The sequence below is a fragment of the Primulina eburnea genome, chromosome 4 (genome assembly GCF_022965805.1).
Source record: "Primulina eburnea isolate SZY01 chromosome 4, ASM2296580v1, whole genome shotgun sequence".
Classification (NCBI taxonomy): domain Eukaryota; kingdom Viridiplantae; phylum Streptophyta; class Magnoliopsida; order Lamiales; family Gesneriaceae; genus Primulina; species Primulina eburnea.
Genome location: NC_133104.1, coordinates 26,765,046 through 26,787,808, shown reverse-complemented (window position 1 = coordinate 26,787,808; position 22,763 = coordinate 26,765,046). Strand labels below are relative to the sequence as shown.

Here is a 22,763-nt window from a genome sequence, read left to right as displayed (position 1 = left end):
ACTCGAGCATCATTAGTACTGGTGGCGATTGCTTCCACCCATTTTGACACATAATCGACAGCAAGTAAAATGTAAGATTGACCAAAAGAAGATGGGAAAGGACTCATAAAGTCAATACCCCAGACATCAAAGAGTTCCACTTCCAAAATATTTGTTAGTGGTAATTCATGTCGTCTAGAAATATTGCCAACTCTTTGGCATTTATCACATGACTTGACTAAAGTATAACTGTCTTTAAATAAATTAGGCCCATAGAAACCTGACGACTGTAATACCTTAGCTGCTATTCTAGATGCTCCAAAGTGTCCACCGTAGGGTGAGGAATGACACTGCTCTAGAATCATACCCGCCTCTTCCTCTGCTACACATCGTCTGATTATCTGATCAGCGCATCTCTTGAACAAGAACGGATCGTCCCACAGATAAAACTTGGCATCATGAAGAAATTTCTTCTTTTGATGATAAGTTAAATCTGAAGGTAATTCTCCTGCAGCAAGGAAATTAGCTATATCTGCAAACCACGGATGTGTAACACTTACCTTGAAAAGTTGTTCATCTGGGAACGACTCGTTGATAGCTCCACCCTCAGTTCTTTCTTCCACCTCTAGTCGTGACAGGTGATCAGCCACCTGGTTCACACAACCTTTCTTGTCTTTGACCTCAAAGTCAAATTCTTGAAGTAGGAGTATCCATCGTATCAACCTGGGCTTTGCATCCTTTTTGGCAAACAAGTAACGAAGAGCTGCATGGTCAGTAAAAACCGTTACCTTTGTGCCAATGAGATATGTTCTAAATTTGTCGAATGCAAACACCACTGTTAGCATCTATTTCTCAGTAGTGGTGTAATTCTGTTGGGCTGCGTTAAGTGTACGACTAGCATAGTAGATAGTCTTGAACATCTTGTCTCGCCTTTGTCCCAATACTGCTCCTACAGCATAGTCGCTCGCATCGTACATGAGCTCAAAGGGCTCCTTCCAGTCAGGCACTATCATGATAGGTTCGGAAGTCAGAGCTGTCTTGATCTTGTTAAACGCCTGCAAACAATCATCGTCAAAAATAAATGTAGAATCTTTCTCTAACAGATTACATAAAGGTCTAGTAATTTTAGAGAAATCTTTAATAAAACGACGATAGAACCCAGCATGTCCCAAGAAACTTCTGATCCCTTTCACATTCTTTGGTGGTGGGAGATTTTCAATTGCCACAACTTTGGCTCTGTCCACTTCCATTCCTCTCGCTGAAATTTTGTGCCCAAGCACAATACCTTCTTGCACCATGAAGTGACATTTCTCCCAATTCAACACTAGATTCTTCTCCTGACATCTCTGCAAAACAAGGGTCAAATTCTGCAAACAGTGATCAAAGGATGAACCAAAGACAATTATATCATCCATGAAAACCTCCATTATCTCCTCAACCATGTCAGAAAATATAGCCATCATACACCTCTGAAACGTAGCAGGTGCATTGCAAAGTCCAAATGGCATTCTCCTAAAGGCAAATGTACCGTAGGGACAAGTGAAGGTAGTCTTGTCTTGATCCTCCGGTGCTATAACAATCTGATTGTAACCTGAATAACCATCTAGAAAGCAATAATAATGATAACCACCTACTCTATCAAGAATTTGGTCAATAAAGGGAAGAGGGAAGTGATCTTTCCTAGTAGCATCATTCAATTTTCTGTAGTCTATACACACTCGCCAACCAGTCACTGGACGAGTTGAAATCAATTCGTTATTCTCATTTTTTACTACAGTTATTCCCCCTTTCTTGGGCACTACTTGTACTGGTGAAACCCATGAACTATCAGATATAGCATAAATAACACCAGCATTTAACAATTTTAATACCTCAGATCTCACAACCTCCTTCATGGCTGGATTAAGCCTCCTCTGATGATCAACATAGGGTGAATAGGACTCCTGCATCAATATTTTATGCATGCAAACAGTGGGGCTAATCCCCTTTATATCAGCAATTGTCCATCCCAACGCAGATTTAAATTCTCGCAACACCCTCAACAACTTATCCTTTTCATCACTAGTAAGAGCAGAAGATATAATTACCGGATGTGATGACCCCTCGTCAAGGAAAGCATAGCACAAGTGACTCGGTAAATCCTTCAATACAGGAGATGCTTTTGGTACCTCTTTACTTGCATCCTCAAGTAACTCATCAAGTTGGGTATCACTCTTTTCCTTAGGTAGTGTATTGAGAGCAAGTAACTCCTCTTGTACATCCCAATCATCTTCATCCAGTGTAGAAGCTGATTCCAACAAGCATCTCTCCAAAGAGTCCTTTGTCATCCTACCTGCACCAACATGAGATACACATGAATCAATTATATCAATGCTATTACAAGTACTTACCTCATTTGGTCCCTTGATGGTGTTGTAGATGTTGAACACGACTTCATCTTCACCTACTCTCAAAGTGAGATCGCCCTTGTGCACATCAATCAAGGCTTTTCCGGTAGCTAGGAATGGCCTTCCAAAGATAAGTGGCGTCTCCTGATCTTCTTCCATATCTAAGATGACAAAATCAGCAGGAAATATGAATTTGTCTACCTTTACCAGTACATCCTCTACTATCCCTCGTGGATAGGTAAGTGATCTGTCCGCCAGCTGCAAAGTGATAGTGCTAGGTTTCACCTCGCCAAGCTCCAAAGTCCTGTAAATAGAAAAAGACATTAAATTTATACTAGCACCTAAATCGCATAAAGCTCTATTTACTCTAGAACCACCAATAACACAAGGAATAGTAAAACTCCCTGGATCTTTGAGTTTCTGGGGTAGTTTCCTTTGGAGTATTGCACTGCACTCTTCAGTCAGCTTTACGGTCTCAAATTCTTGAAGTTTTCTCTTTTTGGACATCACATCCTTGATGAACTTAGCATAATTGGGCATTTGCTCCAATGCATCGGCAAATGGGATGTTGATGTGTATTTTCTTGAAAATTTCCAGAAATTTCGCAAACTGATCATCTAACCCCTTCTTCTTGAACCTCTGTGGATATGGAAGATTTACCTTCGGTAAAGGCTGCTGTTTAAGTACTTTCTCAGGCTCCTCTTCTCTAACACTTGCACTCTTCTCCTCATCTTCCTCAACTGTGATCTCTACACTTTCTTCAGTAGACTCTGGGATCCCAATTTCTTTGCCACTCCTCAGTGTGACAGCTTTGCACTGTTCCCTAGGATTCACCTCGGTATTACTGGGAAACTGTCCTCGATTCTGATCCTTTAAAGCATTGGCTAGTTGCCCAATCTGTGTTTCCAAGGATTTCATCGTGGCACCCATATTACCCATGTGTGTCTCCATGTTATCAAGACGAGACTCAGTTCTCGCCATTCTCTTCCCAGACTCAGTCACAAATGTGCCAACTAGATCTTCAAAAGATGGCTTTCCTTCCCCTTTCTGTGTATTGAACCCCGGTGGAGGATTCAACACGTTCTTGTTGTTCGCATAAGAGAAATTCTCGTGATTCCTCAAACTTGGATGATAAGTATTAAGGGGAGGATTACCTCTATAGCCTCCAAAGCCACGGTTGTTGATGTACTGAGCTTCCTCCATAACTGGCTCTTCCTCAGCAGTCACCAATGCTACCTCAGACGTAGATTGGCCTGGCTTGTTCATCGCTACAATCTGTGCGGTCAATGCCGAAACTTGTGCAGTAAGTGATGTGATCGGGTCTACAGCATACACTCCAGCAGGTTTCTCTGATCCAGATCTTTCACTCGGCCACTGATCACTGTTTATGGTCATCTGTTCAAGCAATTCATAGGCCTCATCAGGTGTTTTAGAAAAAACAGTACCTCCAGCAGCAGCATCCACATTCCCTCTAGTCGGCCCATCCAAACCATTGTAAAATAGCTCGATTTGTACCCAATCTGCATATCCATGATTCGGACACTTCCTGAGTAACTCTTTGTATCGCTCCCACGCCTCATATAATACCTCAAATTCTCTCTGCCTAAAGTTGGTGATATCTATTTTCAGCTGAGCAGATTTAGCAGGAGGAAAATATTTTGACAAGAACTTCGTAACCAAATCCGCCCAAGTAGTAACACTTCCCAGCGGTAGAGATTGGAGCCAACTCCTTGCGTGATCCCTAAGAGAAAACGGAAACAGGCGCAATCGAATAAGTTCGTCAGAAACACCATTCATTTTTACCGTATCCGTGATCTCCAGAAAAGTTCTGAGGTGAAGATGGGGATCTGCGGTGGCTGCTCCTCCAAATTGGTTCTGTTGAACCATGTTGATGAGTGCGGGCTTTAGCTCGAAATTATTAGCAGCAATAGTTCCACGAGCTATTCCAGAGTAGTGGGCGTTGATGATAGGGCGGAAATGTTCTCGGATTGGCACCTCTCTAGGGAGCTCATTCTGGTTGTCTCTGTTTTCAGCCATTGCTTTAATTTCGTCTCTCCTTGCTTTCCTTAATCTCCTGGCAGTTCTTTCGATCTCCGGATCAAAAATTAGCAAGTCGGGATTTTGATATTTTCGCATGCACTGCAAAACAAAAAGACTATAGATTAACAAAATAAAGAAAACAAAATAAAATGAAGTCTAAATTAAGATCAATACTACTTAGTAATTATATCAATATGCAATTAAATAGTTTACTCCCCGGCAACGGCGCAAAAAACTTGTTGCGTGTTTTCACTACCGCAAGTATACGGTGTCAAGTTTTAGTACTGTATGAGTACAGATATCGATCCCACGAGGAGTAATTATTCAAAGTTTGTATATTAATTACCATAATTGACATAGCTCAACTTTATTTAGACAAATCGAATGGTTGGTTTGTAATAAATTCAAATAAAATAGCAATTACTGTAATTCTAGCACGCAGTATAGAATTCACTGAAGAAATAAATCTAGAGATATGATTTCGTCTGGCTTCCCCTATGCTAAATCGGCATTAACTAACATGTTATTAAATTGCATCGCATTTATAACCAAGAACTCGCAATGTTTCTACTCCCTCTGTCGAGTGATAAATAGAACTGTATTACCTATTACCGATTTTAATATGTCTATTCAAAATATAGCAACACGTAATAAATGCAACCAAGGTTCTCTTATGGATTCGTCAGAGTTATACATCTTTTACACGTTATAAATATCTAACGATGTGATTTCTCCTGTCCTAATTTCAATCCCCTCTTTCGAGTGTTAGATTTTAATTATTCAATCAATCGAATTATGGCCAGTAATCCAAAATCATTAATCACAAGAAATCACAAATAAACACGACGAATTAATTAGATGAAAAGTTAAAAATTCAATAACATAGGTTCAACCAAGACTACATCAATCTCTAGAACATAGAATTAGTTCATACTCGTAATTAAATCAATACAAAACCTGTTTGTAATCATTAAAAACGTAAAAGTAAGAAACCGAATTAAGAACGTGTTGGCGAGAGATGGAAGTGCGTCTCCGTGTCCGGATTCAGCGTCTTCTATCTCCGTTCTTCGCGTCCCGTGCTCCGTGCGCTCTCACTTTTTCTCCTTTCTTTTGAGTGGTATGACGGCTGTGCAATAATATTTCGGAACCCTTTTAAGATCCACGCCGAACCCTTTTTATTTCTGAATCTCGCGTCGCGCGCATAAGCGCGGCACAAACTCGCGCATATGCGCGTGTGCTTCGGGTGCTGATCTTCTTCTTGCGCGCATATGCGCGCCATAAGCGGCGCATATGCGCGTCGCTCTCGGGTTGTCATCTGTTCTTTCTTGCTCACATGCGCGCCTTGAGTGGCGCATATGCGCTGAACTCTCTGTATGGGTCGCGCATATGCGCGGATTTTGGGGCGCATATGCGCCGTTCTCCCTGCTAGTTGTGCGTATGTGCGCGGGAATATGTCGCGCATGTGCGCGGATCTTTCAGCATTCCACCTTTCGGAGTATTGCTCACACTTCTTCTCCTAGGCGCCATTTTAGCTCGTTTTCACGCACATGTTGTATCCGCACCTAGATTCCTGCAATCACACCAGAAATAACAAAAAAAGCGTAATTCCGCCCGAAAAAACTAACAATCTATATGAAATATAGGACTAATATAAGTGCATAAAATGCACTTATCATGTATACAGATCATTCTGCCCTAAAGTACTTGCTTGCTAAGAAAGATGCGAAACCTAGGTTAATTAGGTGGATTTTATTATTGCAAGAATTTGATCTCGAGATTCGAGATAAAAAGGGTGTGGAAAATGTAGTTGCTGATCATCTGTCTAGGCTTGACAATGTTAGAATTAAGGGCATTAACGATGATATAGATGACTGGTTTCCCGATGAACAATTGCTTGAGGTAAATGCGTACCCTTGGTATGCCGATTTTGCAAATTTTCTTGTCACTGGCACACCTCCACCTAATTTATTGTTTCACCAAAGAAAGAAATTCTTTTCAGACGTGAAATATTATTTTTGGGAGGAACCGTTTTTGTTTAAGATTTGTGCAGATTCCATGATAAGAAGATGTATGGCGGAGGAGGAAACCAATCAAATTCTGAACCATTGTCATGACCGTGAGGTAGGTGGTCACTTTGGACCCATACGGACGGCATCTAAGGTACTTGAATGTGGCTTCTATTGGCCAACTCTTTTTAAGGATGCTCGTTTGTATGTTCTCAATTGTGATAGATGCCAACGCACAGATAATATTTCCAACCGTCATGAGATGCCTTTAAATAACATTGTTGAGTGTGAAATATTTGATGTGTGGGGGATTGATTTTATGGGTCCTTTTCCTGCGTCTTTTGCAAAGAAATTTATTTTGGTGGCAGTGGAGTATGTATCTAAATGGGTGGAGGCAGAGGCTTGTGCCACTAATGATGCACAAGTGGTGTTAAAATTTTTGAAGAAACATATTTTTAATCGATTTGGTGCACCACGTGCAATCATAAGTGATGGTGGCACCCATTTTTGTAACAAAATTTTTGATAAACTGTTTGGGAAAATATGGTGTCATCCACAAGGTTTCCACTCCATACCATCCCGAAAGTAGTGGACAAGTTGAAGTATCCAATCGAGAAATTAAGAGGATTCTAGAGAAGACGCTTAATGTGAATAGAAAGGACTGGTCCATTCGGTTAGATGATGCTTTGTGGGCTTATCGTACTGCTTTTAAAACACCTATAGGCACTACACCATATAGGTTGCTTTTTGGTAAAACATGTCATCTACCAGTAGAATTAGAACATAGAGCATATTGGGCGACAAAGCACTAAACTTTGATTTTTCTCTTGCAGGGGAAAAACGATTGCTGCAGTTGAATCAGTTAGATGAGTTTCGAGGAAAAGCTTATGATCTTGCACTATCTTACAAGGAACGCACCAAACGAGCTGTGACGTCCCGAAAATTGAGTTCCACATGAACCACGTTCGTGCAAGTTATTAAATTTCTCATGTATTTTATTAAATGGTTTTAATGCATGTTAATTTCATTAATTTGCGTTTTAATTCATGATCTATGAATTTGCATTATGTTAAATTATTATATGATGCACGTTAAAACGTTTTCCTCGAGCTTTATATTTCAGGCGATTATTCGAGGCGGGATCGAGGGAAAGAGACCGACGACAAATTTAGGCGATTTTAAAATGTGGTATTTTATCTTAAGTTGAGGTTGGGGTATTTTAACTAATTTATTAGGTTGGTAGCATTTTTAAAGCCTAATCTTGTATTTTGTGAATTAAGAGTTTAAAATTTTTAAAGTTAGCATTCTTGGTGTTCTATTGTTCTAATTAGAGAATTTTATAAAATTAGTGGGGATGCATGTTAATTAGGAATTTTGTTAAAATTAATGGAATTTTTGTATTTTAATTAGTGGCTAATTGTCATTAAGCATAATTTATTCCCTAGATATTAGAAACACACGCACACACACAATTTCACACACACACTCACGTAAAAACACACTACACACACATACACATTTTATTTTCAGAATTTAAAAGAGAGAAACCTAGGGTTCCATAGCATTCAGCAGCCGTCCCTGTAGTGACCCGTTCCAGAATCACCTACTAATCAAGATTTAAGCATGCAATTAACTTAATTAATTACAATCAGAGATAATGGCGCAAAAGGTCAACAAACGATAGATATACAACCCAATCGAAGTCCAGAATAATTCAAACAACAATAAATGGTACAACTGTCTCGAAACAAAGCAGTACTGATAACTAAAACAAATGGCTACTCAACGTCCTCCTCCTCCTCCTGAGCCATCCAACCTGAGACCTGCCCCGTGGAAGTGGGGTGTCCAAGATAAAGAAAAACGAGGACGTGAGCGATAAGAACGCCCAGTACAAAAGCATGAGTATACAAGCCTATATGAAATGCACATGCTATGATATGATACCAGGGTAGTCAATAAACAGGAGTCACAAAAGATCTCAAAATGCTCAGTCTAGAGGCGCCAAGTGGATAGTGCCGCGCGGTACTCCTCTGGGTCACTGCATCCACTACAAGATCAGACGTGGACCTAAAATGTCCCGGATCACCGAAGCCCTCCGGACACGTCGGCCACTGTGTACTCTCGGTGTCCATGCGTCCACAAGACAGGGCTGAGCGGCCCCATAAGATATAGCTTATCTCGAAAGAGATACAGCTCAACAATAAAGGCTATCTCGAAAGAGATACGGCTCAAGATGAAATGCAACATGCAGCAATAAGTGTGACATAATAGCATGCATCATATGACATATATCAATGCAGCAAATAATCATGCAACACATATAAGAATGTATACTCAACCAGGATATCTCGGATAGTACTTTCGTACCTCTAGTAAAGCAATCCTAGTCCACAGGAAATCCTATCAATCGGGTCTAGTCCGTCGTCAGCCCTGACGATACTGAGCTTCCGACTGCCCTTCTCGGACCGTCGGCTATGCCCGGCTGCTCTGTCCGGGCTGTTCTGTCCTTCCCGGGTTGCTCTTCCCTTTCTGGCTGTTCTTCCCTTCCCGGGCTGCTCTTCCCTTCCCGGGCTGCTCTTCCCTTCCTGGGCTGCTCTTCCCTTCCCGGGCTGATCTTCCCTTTCTGGGCTGATATTCCCTTCCCGGGCTGCTCTTCCCTTCCCGGCTGATCTTCCCTTCCCGGGCTGCTCTTCCCTTCCAGGGCTGCTCTAGAGAGCTAAAACTTGCATTTAAACACACAGTACCCCCTCCACAATGAGAAATCCCATGGCCTATTTATAGACCTCAGCTCGAAACTTACCTGCATGAACGTGTCAACCAAATCCCATGCATCCGGACATCTGTCGCTAGGCAGCATGCACAAAGACACCTCACCTTACATGCATGAACGTGTCCAACAATTACCATGCACTTGACACCTGCCCGGCAGGCGTGTCAACCAAATACTAAAACTCAATCGACACCTCGGCTACACCTCGGCTTACTCACACGAACTCTAAAGCCAAATTACACATGATTTACTTAATTAAAGATACTTAATCATGTTTATTTAAATAAATAGGATTCGGGCTACTACATTCTCCCCCACTTAAAAAGATTTCGTCCTCGAAATCAGACTAGAAGAAGAACGAAACGAAATCACAGCATCGATAAACAGCTCAAATACTGTTGAATACAACCGATGTTTGGTTTACAACGGAAAAAACACACATACATCCATAGTACAACTACAGTACAACTCAAAAGAGCTCTGGATGCTCTGAACGCATACGGCTCTCTAACTCCCAAGTGGCTTCTTCAGTGCCTCTGTGCTGCAACTGAATTAAGACAAGAGGAATGATCTTATTCCGCAACACCTTGTCTTTTCGATCGAGAATCCGAACTGGTCGTTCCACGTAAGACAAATCCGAATCAAGTTGAACTTCAGAGGGATGTAAGATGTGAGACTCATCTGCTACATATCGTCTCAACAAAGATACGTGGAACACATCATGAATACTTGATAGGTACGGCGGCAATGCAAGTCTGTAAGCCAAATCTCCCACGCTTTCCAATATCTCAAAGGGACCAATAAATCTTGGAGATAGCTTACCCTTGAGACCAAATCTCAAAATCCTGCGAAAAGGCGAAACTCGGAGAAACACTTTCTCACCTGGCTGAAATTGAAGAGGTCGACGCTTGGTGTTCGCATAACTAGCCTGTCGATTCTCAGCAGTCTTAATCCGCTTCTTTATTACTGCAACCTTATCAATAGCTTGCTGGACTAACTCTGGTCCCTCAACATGTCGTTCCCCAACTTCGTCCTAGAATAATGGAGTACGACAACGTCGCCCATACAACGCCTCAAATGGTGCCATACCAATACTACGATGATAGCTGTTGTTGTACGCGAACTCAATCAAAGGCAAATGATCCTACCAAGCGGTTCCGAAATCCATAACACAAGCTCGCAAAATATCCTCAAGTGTACGGATAGTCCTCTCTGTCTGACCGTCGGTCTCTGGATGATAAGCCGTACTCAAACTTAGTGAAGTACCCAATGCTGACTGGAAACTACCCCAAAATCGTGAGGTAAAACGAGGATCTCTGTCACTAACAATACTGACTGGCACTCCATGCAAACGTAAAATCTCTTGATTATACAATCGAGCCATACGATCGAAAGTGAAATCACGGTTATATGGCAGAAAATGAGCAGACTTGGTGAGTCGATCCACCACTACCCAAATAGCATCACTGTTCCTCGAAGACAATGGCAAGTGAGTAATGAAGTCCATCGCGATATGCTCCCACTTCCATTCAGGAATAGGTAAGTTCAACAATAATCCTCCCGGTCGACGGTGCTCTGCCTTAACCTGCTGACAAACTAGACACTTGGAGACAAACTGATAAATGCTGCGCTTCATCCCTTTCCACCAAAATCGTGTCCTCAAATCTTTATACATCTTGTTGCTTCCCGGATGAACACTCAACTTGCTTCGATGAGCCTGAGACAAGATCTCTTCCCTCAAAGTATCATCCTCTGGTACTACAACCCGATTAGACAAACACAGAAGACCATTAGATTGATAATGGAAATTGCTATCTCCACCAACCAACCGAGCTAATCTCTGAGTCTTGAGATCAGACATCTGAGCATTTCGAATCCGAGTGAACAAAGTTGGCTCAGATAAAATGGTAGCAACACGAATGCTCTCCATACCTTTCCGATGTTTGAATTTAAACCCCAACGAACAACAATCCTGGACAGCACTAGACATAGCATTGGTCTGAAGTGCAGAGGCTCTCACCTTGTGACTAAGAGCATCGGCTGTGAGATTCGCAGAACCTGGATGGTACTTGATCACACAGTCATAATCCTTTAGTAGATCCATCCAACGACGTTGTCTCATGTTCAGCTCAGCCTGAGTGAACAAATACTTAAGACTCTTATGGTCAGTAAAGATTTCAAACTGAACACCGTACAAATAATGACGCCAGATCTTTAGCGCAAACACAATAGCAGCTAATTCTAGATCATGAATAGGGTACTTCTCCTCGTGAGATTTTAACTGTCTGGAAGCATAAGCGATCACATGACCATTCTGCGTCAACACACACCCTTAGCCTTGAAAGGAGGCATCGGTCTAAACACTGAAACCATCAGATCCTGACAGTAACGCCAAAACAGGTGCAGAAGTCAGAAGTCGACAAAGCTCTCTGAAACTATCTTCGCACTCAGATGACCACTCAAATGGAACATCCTTCCGAGTAAGCTGCGTCAATGGTCTAGCTACCTGAGAGAAATTCACGATGAAGCGACGATAATACCCTGCCAGACCTAGAAAACTACGGATCTCGGCCACTGTCGTCGGACGTGACCAATTCAGCACTGCCTCAATCTTGCTAGGATCCACAGAAACTCCTTCCTTGGAAATCACATGACCAAGGAATACTACACGATTAATCCAGAACTCGCACTTACTCAGCTTAGCATACAATTGCTTCTCGCGAAGAATCTGCAACACAATCCTCAAGTGATGGGTATGCTCTTCCACACTGTGAGAATAAATCAAGATATCGTCGATGAAAACCACAACAAACTGATCTAGAAAATCCCGAAAGACTCGGTTCATCAGATCCATGAACAACGCTGGCGCATTTGTCAATCCGAATGGCATAACTAGAAACTCGTAATGCCCATATCAAGTACGAAATGTAGTCTTGGAAATATCATCATCCCTGACTCTCATCTGATGATAACCCGATCGCAAGTCAATCTTGGAGTAAACAGAGGTACCCTGAAGCTGATCGAACAAGTCATCAATACGAGGTAATGGATACTTGTTTTTGATCGTCACACGATTCAGCTGGCGATAATCAATACACAATCGCATCGATCCATCCTTTTTCTTGACAAACAAGACTGGAGCTCCCCAAGGTGAAACACTCGGGCGAATATAACCTTTATCAAGAAGATCCTGCAATTGCTGCTTCAATTCCCTCATCTCTGACGGAGCCAGACGATAGGGGGCACGAGAAATCGGTGTAGTCCCTGGCATTAATTCGATGCCAAATTCCACATCTCTAATCGGAGGAAAACCAGGAATCTCATCTGGGAAAACATTAGGAAACTCACAAACCACTGAAATATCATCTGTATCAACACTACTTGTGGATGAATCAATCGCATAGATGAGGTAGCCTTCCCCGCCCGACTCTAAAGCACGACAGGCTTTCAGAGCAGATACCACTGGCATCGGAGGTCGCGCTCCCTCACCATAGAAAAACCAACTAGAGCTCTTAGTCGTACGAAACTGAACAAGCTTCTGGTAACAATCCACAGTAGCTCGGTAGGTAGTCAATAGGTCTATACCCACAATACAATCAAAATCTTCCATCTCTAGGATCATAAGATTCGCAGTCAACTCGTTGCCCTCAAAATCTAAAGGACAACCCATCACTAGACGCTTTGCTAACACCGAATGACCCATCGGAGTAAAAACGGAAAGAATGACGTCTAGAGAAACATACGGTAACTTATGACGCTTAACAAATCGTGCAGAAATGAATGAAGGTGATGCTCCGGTATCAATAAGAACAAAAGCAGGAATACCGCATAAACAAAAAGTACCTGCTATGACTCTCCCTGTCTCATCTGCAGCCTGATCCTGGTTCAGCGCATATACCTGACCTTGGGCACGAGGTCGAAGATTTGAACCGCCCACTGCCTGACCTTGTGTCCTCTGCTGAACAGTCGTCTGAGATCCGGAACCAGATCCTGCTCCACCTTGCAACTGAGGACAATTCTTCTTAAGATGACCCATCTCTCCGCACTGAAAACAAGCTCCCGCGGCTGATCGGCACTGCTCCGATGGATGGTTCTTCCCACAATGCACACAAGAAACCTTCTTCTTACCAAAGCGAAAAACACCGCTAGACCGAGATCCAGATCCAGAAGAAGAAGAACCTGACTTCTTGAAAGACTGAGATCGAGGACTCAAAGTATTCGGAGGTCTAGAAGAAAGAATAGACCTACCACGCTGGAGACTGATCTCTGCCTGGCGACACCGGTTCACTAACCCATCATAAGAAGTAGGATTATCGCAGACAGTGACTCGATCAAAGATCTCCTGGTTAAGACCCTGAAGGAAATGGTCATACTTGGCCTCAGGACTGCCACTAATATGAGGAGCAAAGGGTAACAACTCGAAGAACTTTTGTTGATATGCATCAACAGACATACTCCCTTGCTTAAGATTCAGAAGTTCAATCGTCTTTGCCTGGCGAAGGGCTGGAGGAAAATATAGCTGCATGAAAGCTGCACGGAATTCGGCCCAAGTCACCCTACCCTGAGCCTGGACTATCGGCGCAGAAGTCGATCGCCACCACTTGCGCGCACGGCCCTCGAGAAGAAAACCAAGGGTCTCCATCTGCTGCTCTTCAGTGCATTGGAATGCACGGAAACAACTCTCCATGCGCTCTAACCAATCCTCAGCAACATCGGGAGTCTCACCACCGATTAAAGGCTTAGGCCCCATCTGAATGAAACGGTGCATCTCAAAACGCCTAGGCCCATCACGACGATGACGATGTTCACGATGACGCCTACGATAGTCCTGGTCACCCCAACGACCTACACTCCCCTGACTACTCTCATCACCAAGGTGGTCAGCCATCGCTACAAGATAGAATGGGGAAACATGGTAAAATGGTCAACGGAAATCCCAAAACAGAATCTATATCCCAAAATCATAAGCATGCTCTGATACCATAAATGTAGTGACCCGTTCCAGAATCACCTACTAATCAAGATTTAAGCATGCAATTAACTTAATTAATTACAATCAGAGATAATAGCGGAAAAGGTCAACAAACGATAGATATACAACCCAATCGAAGTCCAGAATAATTCAAACAACAATAAATGGTACAACTGTCTCGAAACAAAGCAGTACTGAAAACTAAAACAAATGGCTACTCAACGTCCTCCTCCTCCTCCTGAGCCATCCAACCTGAGACCTGCCCCGTGGAAGTGGGGTGTCCAAGATAAAGAAAAACGAGGACGTGAGCGATAAGAACGCCCAGTACAAAAGCATGAGTATACAAGCCTATATGAAATGCACATGCTATGATATGATACCAGGGTAGTCAATAAACAGGAGTCACAAAAGATCTCAAAATGCTCAGTCTAGAGGCGCCAAGTGGATAGTGCCGCGCGGTACTCCTCTGGGTCACTGCATCCACTACAAGATCAGACGTGGACCTAAAATGTCCCGGATCACCGAAGCCCTCCGGACCCGTCGGCCACTGTGTACTCTCGGTGTCCATGCGTCCACAAGACAGGGCTGAGCGGCCCCACAAGATATAGCTTATCTCGAAAGAGATACAGCTCAACAATAAAGGCTATCTCGAAAGAGATACGGCTCAAGATGAAATGCAACATGCAGCAATAAGCGTAACATAATAGCATGCATCATATGACATATATCAGTGCAGCAAATAATCATGCAACACATATAAGAATGTATACTCAACCAGGATATCTCGGATAGTACTTTCGTACCTCTAGTAAAGCAATCCTAGTCCACAGGAAATCCTATCAATCGGGTCTAGTCCGTCGTCAGCCCTGACGATACTGAGCTCCCGACTGCCCTTCTCGGACCGTCGGCTATGCCCGGCTGCTCTGTCCGGGCTGTTCTGTCCTTCCCGGGTTGCTCTTCCCTTTCTGGCTGTTCTTCCCTTCCCGGGCTGCTCTTCCCTTCCCGGGCTGCTCTTCCCTTTCTGGGCTGATCTTCCCTTCCCGGGCTGCTCTTCCCTTCCCGGGCTGCTCTTCCCTTCCTGGCTGATCTTCCCTTCCCGGGCTGCTCTTCCCTTTCTGGGCTGCTCTTCCCTTCCCGACTGCTCTTCCCTTCCAGGGCTGCTCTAGAGAGCTAAAACTTGCATTTAAACACACAGTACCCCCTCCACAATGAGAAATCCCATGGCCTATTTATAGACCTCAGCTCGAAACTTACCTGCATGAACGTGTCAACCAAATCCCATGCATCCGGACATCTGTCGCTAGGCAGCATGCACAAAGACACCTCACCTTACATGCATGAACGTGTCCAACAATTACCATGCACTTGACACCTGCCCGGCAGGCGTGTCAACCAAATACTAAAACTCAATCGACACCTCGGCTACACCTCGGTTTCGCCGTTTCGGTAAACTTTATCATCAAAAGGCAAATATATTCTGTTCTTTCTTCATCGATCTTGTCATATTACGAGTTGTGTTATTTTTATGCGTGTAAATTCATGTGTGACGTTCGTCGTTTGAGCGGAAAATGGTTTGGATGCGTTTTGAAATACTTTTAGATCTGAAATCTCGTAATTTACTGTTCCGTTGAAAACTGCGATTTTTCTGTCGGGATCTTGAGAAAACTTTCAACTAGAAAATTGTATAACTTTTTGATGCCTTCGATTTGATATAAAATTTGAGATTTTTGGATGAAAATTGAGTGAGTTATGACGTTTTTTGTGAGACTGCTCAAGCTGCAACTTTTATGTAAAATGTGTTCTTGAAGTTATTTGTTGCAGGCTTCGTTGGACATCGCCGGGCTTGTGCTACTGCATTTATATATGTTAAGATATGTATTTAGGTGTTATTTGGTGGTTCGTTCGGGTCAGGTTTGGCTTGGGATGTAATAGAAGTCGTAGGAAGCGAAACGATGCCTAATTTCGAGTTATTGTTGTGTTGGAATTAATTGTTGATGCTTAGGGATGTTTGGGGCGTTTTTATGGGTTTGAATCAATGTAATAACATCCTAGGATGAATCTAGAGGTGTTGGTTCATGGTTCTTAGGCTTGGATTGAATGGGTGAAAGGTTAAGTTAGTGAATTTTCGTGAGTTTGCAATTTCAGAGGGTACCCGGACCCCGGCACGGAGTCCGTGTCCTCTTTCCTTCAAAAATACGAATTTCCAGAACCTACCCGGACCCGTACACGGACCCCTACACGGGGTCCGTGTACGCCCTTTTAAAAAAAAATTAAAAAAAAAAACAAATTTTTTTTTTTTGGATTTGCTTCGGGGTTTAATATCATGGTTTAGCACCTTGTGAAAATTTATTTATTTAAAATATAGGATTTTTTTTGTGGTTTTATGCCATGGTTTAGTACGATGATTATGCGAGGTCAAGTCCTGAGCGAACTAGAATGTCATAAGCTACTTATTCACTTTGGTGGTGAGCTCGAGTACCTACGTCTAAGACATGCAAGTTAATTATTTAAAAATTCATGTTAGTATGTGCAGCAACGGCCCCAGTCGAAGTCCAACGAATCCCTCAACGTCAAGTAAGTAAGTATGATGACGTGCAAAGAAAATATTTTAAGTTTTGGAGGTATGTTAAATGTCTTGTGACCAAAGTATGTTTAGGATTGGAAAGCGTTAAATTATGAACGGGGACCAATCCGTCCGTTAAATTATGAACGGGTTAGATCGAGGTTGGAAAGCGTTAAATTATGAACGGGGACCAACCAGCCCGTTAAATTATGAACGGAGATCTCATGTATGTGGCAGTGGATACGTCCCTGTCGGCCCAGTACTGTGGTTTGTCTGATCAGGCATTTATTATGTATGGGTCACTTGCTTTGAAACATCCTCTACGCAAAATGATGAAGTTATGTATGTTCAAGTATGCAGTATGTTTATGAAAGTTTATGTTGATGGCACGTCAAGTTATGTACGTACGTATGTTCAAGTTTATTATGCAAGTTCAAGTTTCAAGCTATGTATGTCCTATTTTAAAGTTGCAAGTGATTTTATTATGTACTACTCGTTACTACCAGTTTATACGTGTTGAGTCTTTAGACTCACTAGACTTGATCGATGCAGGTCAGTATGTTGATGAGGAGACAGGAGGTGGTGACCAAGGGGCAGGCTTGGACTGAGCGGGAGGCTAAACCCGAGGACCGCCATATTTAAGTTTTATGCAAAAGTTAAATTACTCTGATTTCATATTTTGATGGAAATACTTTGAGCAAACCTTTTGTGAGCAAATTTTTATTTTAGTTATTTTGAACAACCATGTCTTATGGGGGACTTGGTTGAGATATTTTATGGCAGACATTGAAAGTATTTTTACATTCAAGAAAATTTTTAATTTTTCCGCAAATTTTAAGTATGAAAAGTACGGTTCGTTACAGTTGGTATCAGAGCGGTGTTCTTGTAAAGGGTTATGCCTACTGCCAGTCGCAAGAAGCTTACGAAGTCACACCTCAAGTCTGTAAGTTTTAAGGTTTTAAATTATTTCATGTATTAAGCATTCAAGTCATGATTTCAGCAAGTGCATGTTTTAATGCAATCACCTGTATGTTTACATGACGTACGTTTTAGAGTACATGTTTATCTGTCGTTATGAATTGAGATTGGATCTCCAAAAATTTTTTATGCATGTTACGACATGAAATGAGAAATTATTTAATTTTCTTGCATGCTGGCGTGGTCGACTTGGACATGATTAAGAATTTAGCTTTTTGGCGTTACGAAGTGTTGATAGCGATTTGAGTATATTGATTTTTGGTTATTAAGCACTGATGTTCTACTCTTTGAGTCATAAGTTAGTCATGAAAATTCCGAATGCTTTTGGGAAGTAAAAAAAAAAAAAATTATTACTGATGATTCGTGGTTACTAGATGAGTTAAGTTTTGAAAACTTCGTATAAGGATTAATGATTCGAAATCTGTGACGACCTTTAGAAGTATAACGTAAAAAAAAGAGTATAATTTGGGATTTTAAGTATTGATGGAAATATAAGATTAGTTACAAGGATTGAATTGCATAAATTGAGAATTTTAAAGACCTAATAGTAATAACCAGTAATTGAGGACTTAAGTCCAAAAAAAAAAATTCGAATGGACTATTTTCGAATTTATCGAAGTTTGGGATTAAACTCTGAGTTTTGAGGATTTTAAGGTTTAATGAGGCAAAAATCGAAAATTTTATTGGGGACCGGAAATGCAAATTTCGTGTGGTTGTAGGGCCAAAATGGTAATTCTCGAGAACTTTAAGGGCCAAATTACAAATTTCGAAATTTTTGAGGATTAAGTTCGAACTTTTGAGGAACACTTGAGTAAGATCAACAGCTTTTCGAGGTTATGGAATTGATTTTGGGTTTAATAAGCTTTAAATTATTGAACTTTATGTTACGAGAAATCTATAAGATGGAATTAGGAACGCCAAGGACTTATGGGTAATTGTGGGATTTTCAAAATTATGGACAAGGTTGAGTAATTATCAAGGAAATTAGGAATTGATTTTGTAATTGTTAAGAAATTGGGGAAACTAGTTTAGCGACAAGTGAGAATCGAATGGTTTAAATGATAGGAATTTTCAGGGATTTAGGCTAGAAGGATATTTAGAACCTTTATATATCTGGGTTATAATGTTATAAAGAATGGTAATCAAGGACATTGTTGGATGAATCAATCTTAGGCTTGAAAGGTTAAACGTTTGTGAAATAATGCTGTGGCAAATTAGGAATTCAGAGTGATGAAGATTTAAGGTAAAGTTGATCGGTTAGCTAAGTTATAAGACTAGACATTGAATTAGAAAATTTTTGGGAAATTAATTTTGATGTGTCGTAAGTTTCAATCCTGATCTTAACAGTTAGGACTATACCTTTGCTAGAATTTAAGTTTTCTAGAAAGTTGGGTATGTTTGATGGTTAGGTTATTCGATATGCGCATGTAAGAATTGAGGTAGACATCTTGTCTTGAGAAAATTTTGTGAGTTATTAAGAAACTCGGGAATAAATGAATATGTCTGTTGGAACTATGTTATCCAAAACTATTTGGGTTGAGTAAGGTTGAATTTCAAATTTATGGGATGTTTGTTCATACGAAATTTTTGGGTGAAATAAAAACAAAAGGGAATTAGTGGTGTTCAACATAAGTTATCAATGAAGAAATATTAAGATTTTTTTTTTTATTTGAGTAAGAAATCTAAAAGCTTGATATGAGGATTCTAGAATTCTATGGGTTATAAGTGGAGTTGATATATTAGAGTTAGTCCATCATTAACAAAGGAAACTTATTAAGTTTTATACACTAGAATTAATTGAGTATTGAGGATACGTCTAAGTGGAACATTCGTACCAATGAGGAAGGTCCAAGTGTCTTAGGCCTCGACTATACTGTAATCGTGAAGAAAATAGTTTAAGCTGGTGATTGATGCTAGAAAGTTTTTATTATTTAAGGAGATGATCTATATTATATATTTTGAGTTTTATGGATTAATGTTACTCGAAATTTAAGTTTGGCAACAATTTTATAGTTGGGATGTACTCGTAAATAGCTAAGTTACGTACGTTGGTATCGTAAGATAAAGAATCGATTCAAGAGTTGTAGGCCAATATTATTATGAGGTAAGATAATGTTTAACTTTTGAGTATATTGCCGAGGATAGAAGTTGATCAGTAACCTTTGGTGTTAAGAGTCCTTAAGTTGAACTGTGTAAATGCTAATGTAATAGGTCATTGAAAATTACGGGTCTAGTATAAGGAAGGTAAGATATGATAAGTTTGAACCTCCATTTATAATATTGGGATTGGTGAGAAAAGTCAGAATTCGAGGTCGTAGTAAAATAAACTAAGTTACCAAAAGTCGTTTTAAGTTGTGATTCGCAAACGAGGTTTTTGGTAGGCAATTTAGTTAGGATTGAAGAGACGTAATGACAACATAAGACTTAATTTTATTCAGAGTAGCGCAGCGGTAGCGTGGATCGTTGGGATACTAGAATTAATAATCTAACTTTTGGATTATCGAGGATAAGCGAATTTCGAGGACGAAATTCAAATTAAGGGGGATAGATTGTGACGTCCCGAAAATTGAGTTCCACATGAACCACGTTCGTGCAAGTTATTAAATTTCTCATGTATTTTATTAAATGGTTTTAATGCATGTTTATTTCATTAATTTGCGTTTTAATTCATGATCTATGAATTTGCATTATGTTAAATTATTATATGATGCACGTTAAAACGTTTTCCTCGAGCTTTATATTTCAGGCGATTATTCGAGGCGGGATCGAGGGAAAGAGACCGACGACGAATTTAGGCGATTTTAAAATGTGGTATTTTATCTTAAGTTGAGGTTGGGGTATTTTAACTAATTTATTAGGTTGGTAGCATTTTTAAAACCTAATCTTGTATTTTGTGAATTAAGAGTTTAAAATTTTTAAAGTTAGCATTCTTGGTGTTCTATTGTTCTAATTAGAGAATTTTATAAAATTAGTGGGGATGCATGTTAATTAGGAATTTTGTTAAAATTAATGGAAGGTTGGTATTTTAATTAGTGGCTAATTGTCATTAAGCATAATTTATTCCCTAGATATTAGAAACACACGCACACACACAATTTCACACACACACTCACGTAAAAACACACTACACACACATACACACTTTATTTTCAGAATTTAAAAGAGAGAAACCTAGGGTTCCATAGCATTCAGCAGCCGTCCCCTTCTCTTCGAGTCTCCCAGCAATTTTCGTGAGTTTTATTGCAAGAATTTAGTGCCACGTTCGTCCCAGATCAAGCCTCGCTCCGTTCCCGCATCGGTATCGTCGTTTCGGTAAAGTTTATCATCAAAAGGCACGTATATTCTGTTATTTCTGCATTGATCTTGTCATATTACGCGTTGTGTTATTTTTATGCGTGTAAATTCATGTGTGACGTTCGTCGTTTGAGAGGAAAATGGTTTGGATGCGTTTTGAAATACTTTTAGATCTGAAATCTCGTAACTTACTGTTCCGTTGAAAACTGCGATTTTTATGTCGGGAGTTTGAGAAAACTTTCAACTAGAAAATTGTATAACTTTTCGATGCCTTCGATTTGATATAAAATTCAAGATTTTTGGATGAAAATTGAGTGAGTTATGACGTTTTTCGTGGGACTGCTCAAGCTGCGACTTTTATGTAAAATGTGTTCTTGAAGTTATTTGTTGCAGGCTTCGTTGGACATCGCCGGGCTTGTGTTACTTGATTTATATATGTTAAGATATGTATTTAGATGTTATTTGGTGGTTCGTTCGGGTCGGGTTTGGCTTGGGATATAATAGAAGTCGTAGGAAGCGAAACGATGCCTAATTTCGATTTATTGTTGTGTTGGAATTAATTGTTGATGCTTAGGGACGTTTGGGGCATTTTTATGGGTTTGAATCAATGTAATAACATCCTAGGATGAGTGTAGAGGTGTTGGTTCATGGTCCTTAGGCTTGGATTGAATTGGTGAAAGGTTAAGTTAGTGAATTTTCGTGAATTTACAAGTCCTGAGGGTACCCGGACCTCTTCCCGGACCCCGGCACGGAGTCCGTGTCCTCTTTCCTTAATAAATACGAATTTCCAGAGCCTACCCGGACCCATACACGGACCCCTACACGGGGTCCGTGTACACCCTTTTAAAAAAAATTAAAAAAAAAGTTTTTTTTTTTTTTTTTGAGGATTTGCTTCGGGGTTTTATACCATGGTTTAGCACCTTGGTGAAAATTTATTTATGTAAAATATAGGATTTGTTTTGTGGTTTTATGCCATGGTTTAGTACGATAATTATGCGAGGTCAAGTCCTGAGCGAACTAGAATGTCATAAGCTACTTATTCACTTTGGTGGTGAGCTCGCGTACCTACGTCTAAGACATGCAAGTTAAGTATTTAAAAATTCATGTTAGTATGCGCAGCAACGGCCCCAGTCGAAGTCCAACGAATCCCTCAATGTCAAGTAAGTAAGTATGATGACGTGCAAAGAAAATATTTTAAGTTTTGGAGGTATGCTAAATGTCTTGTGACCAAAGTATGTTTAGGATTAGAAAGCGTTAAATTATGAACGGGGACCAATCCGCCCGTTAAATTATGAACGGGTTAGATCGAGGTTGGAAAGCGTTAAATTATGAACGGGGACCAACCAGCCCGTTAAATTATGAACGGGGATCTCATGTATGTGGCAGTGGATACGTCCCTGTCGGACCAGTACTGTGGTTTGTCTGATCAGGCATTTATTATGTATGGGTCACTTGCTTTGAAACATCCTCTACGCAAAATGATGAAGTTATGTATGTTCAAGTATGCAGTATGTTTATGAAAGTTTATGTTGATGGCACGTCTAGTTATGTACGTACGTATGTTCAAGTTTATTATGCAAGTTCAAGTTTCAAGCTATGTATGTCCTATTTTAAAGTTGCATGTGATTTTATTATGTACTACTCGTTACTACCAGTTTATACGTGTTGAGTCTTTAGACTCAATAGACTTGATCGATGCAGGTGAGTATGTTGATGAGGAGACAGGAGGTGGTGACCAAGGTGCAAGCTTGGACTGAGCGGGAGGCTAAACCCG

The 22,763-nt window shown here is 40.7% G+C and overlaps 1 protein-coding gene across 1 annotated transcript; it reads right to left on the bottom strand.

Annotated features, from left to right (window-relative positions):
• Positions 1 to 2,302: 2,302 nt before the first annotated feature.
• LOC140830158 (uncharacterized) lies at positions 2,303 to 4,403 on the bottom strand. The gene is made up of 4 exons (XM_073193443.1): positions 2,821 to 4,403; positions 2,574 to 2,670; positions 2,370 to 2,444; positions 2,303 to 2,311 (listed from the first exon to the last, which is right to left on the bottom strand). The coding sequence occupies exons 1-4, from the start codon at positions 4,401 to 4,403 to the stop codon at positions 2,303 to 2,305; spliced, it is 1,764 nt and encodes a 587-aa protein (XP_073049544.1).
• Between the last annotated feature and the right edge of the window lie 18,360 nt (positions 4,404 to 22,763).

Coding starts and splice junctions, on each gene's coding strand:
- LOC140830158 (XM_073193443.1), bottom strand. CDS start 4,403: ATGGCTGAAAACAGAGACAACCAGAATGAGCTCCCTAGAGAGGTGCCA. Junction 2,671..2,820: donor ACCGTAAAGCTGACTGAAGA/GTGCAGTGCAAT, acceptor TTCTATTTACAG/GACTTTGGAGCTTGGCGAGG. Junction 2,445..2,573: donor GGATAGTAGAGGATGTACTG/GTAAAGGTAGAC, acceptor GATGTGCACAAG/GGCGATCTCACTTTGAGAGT.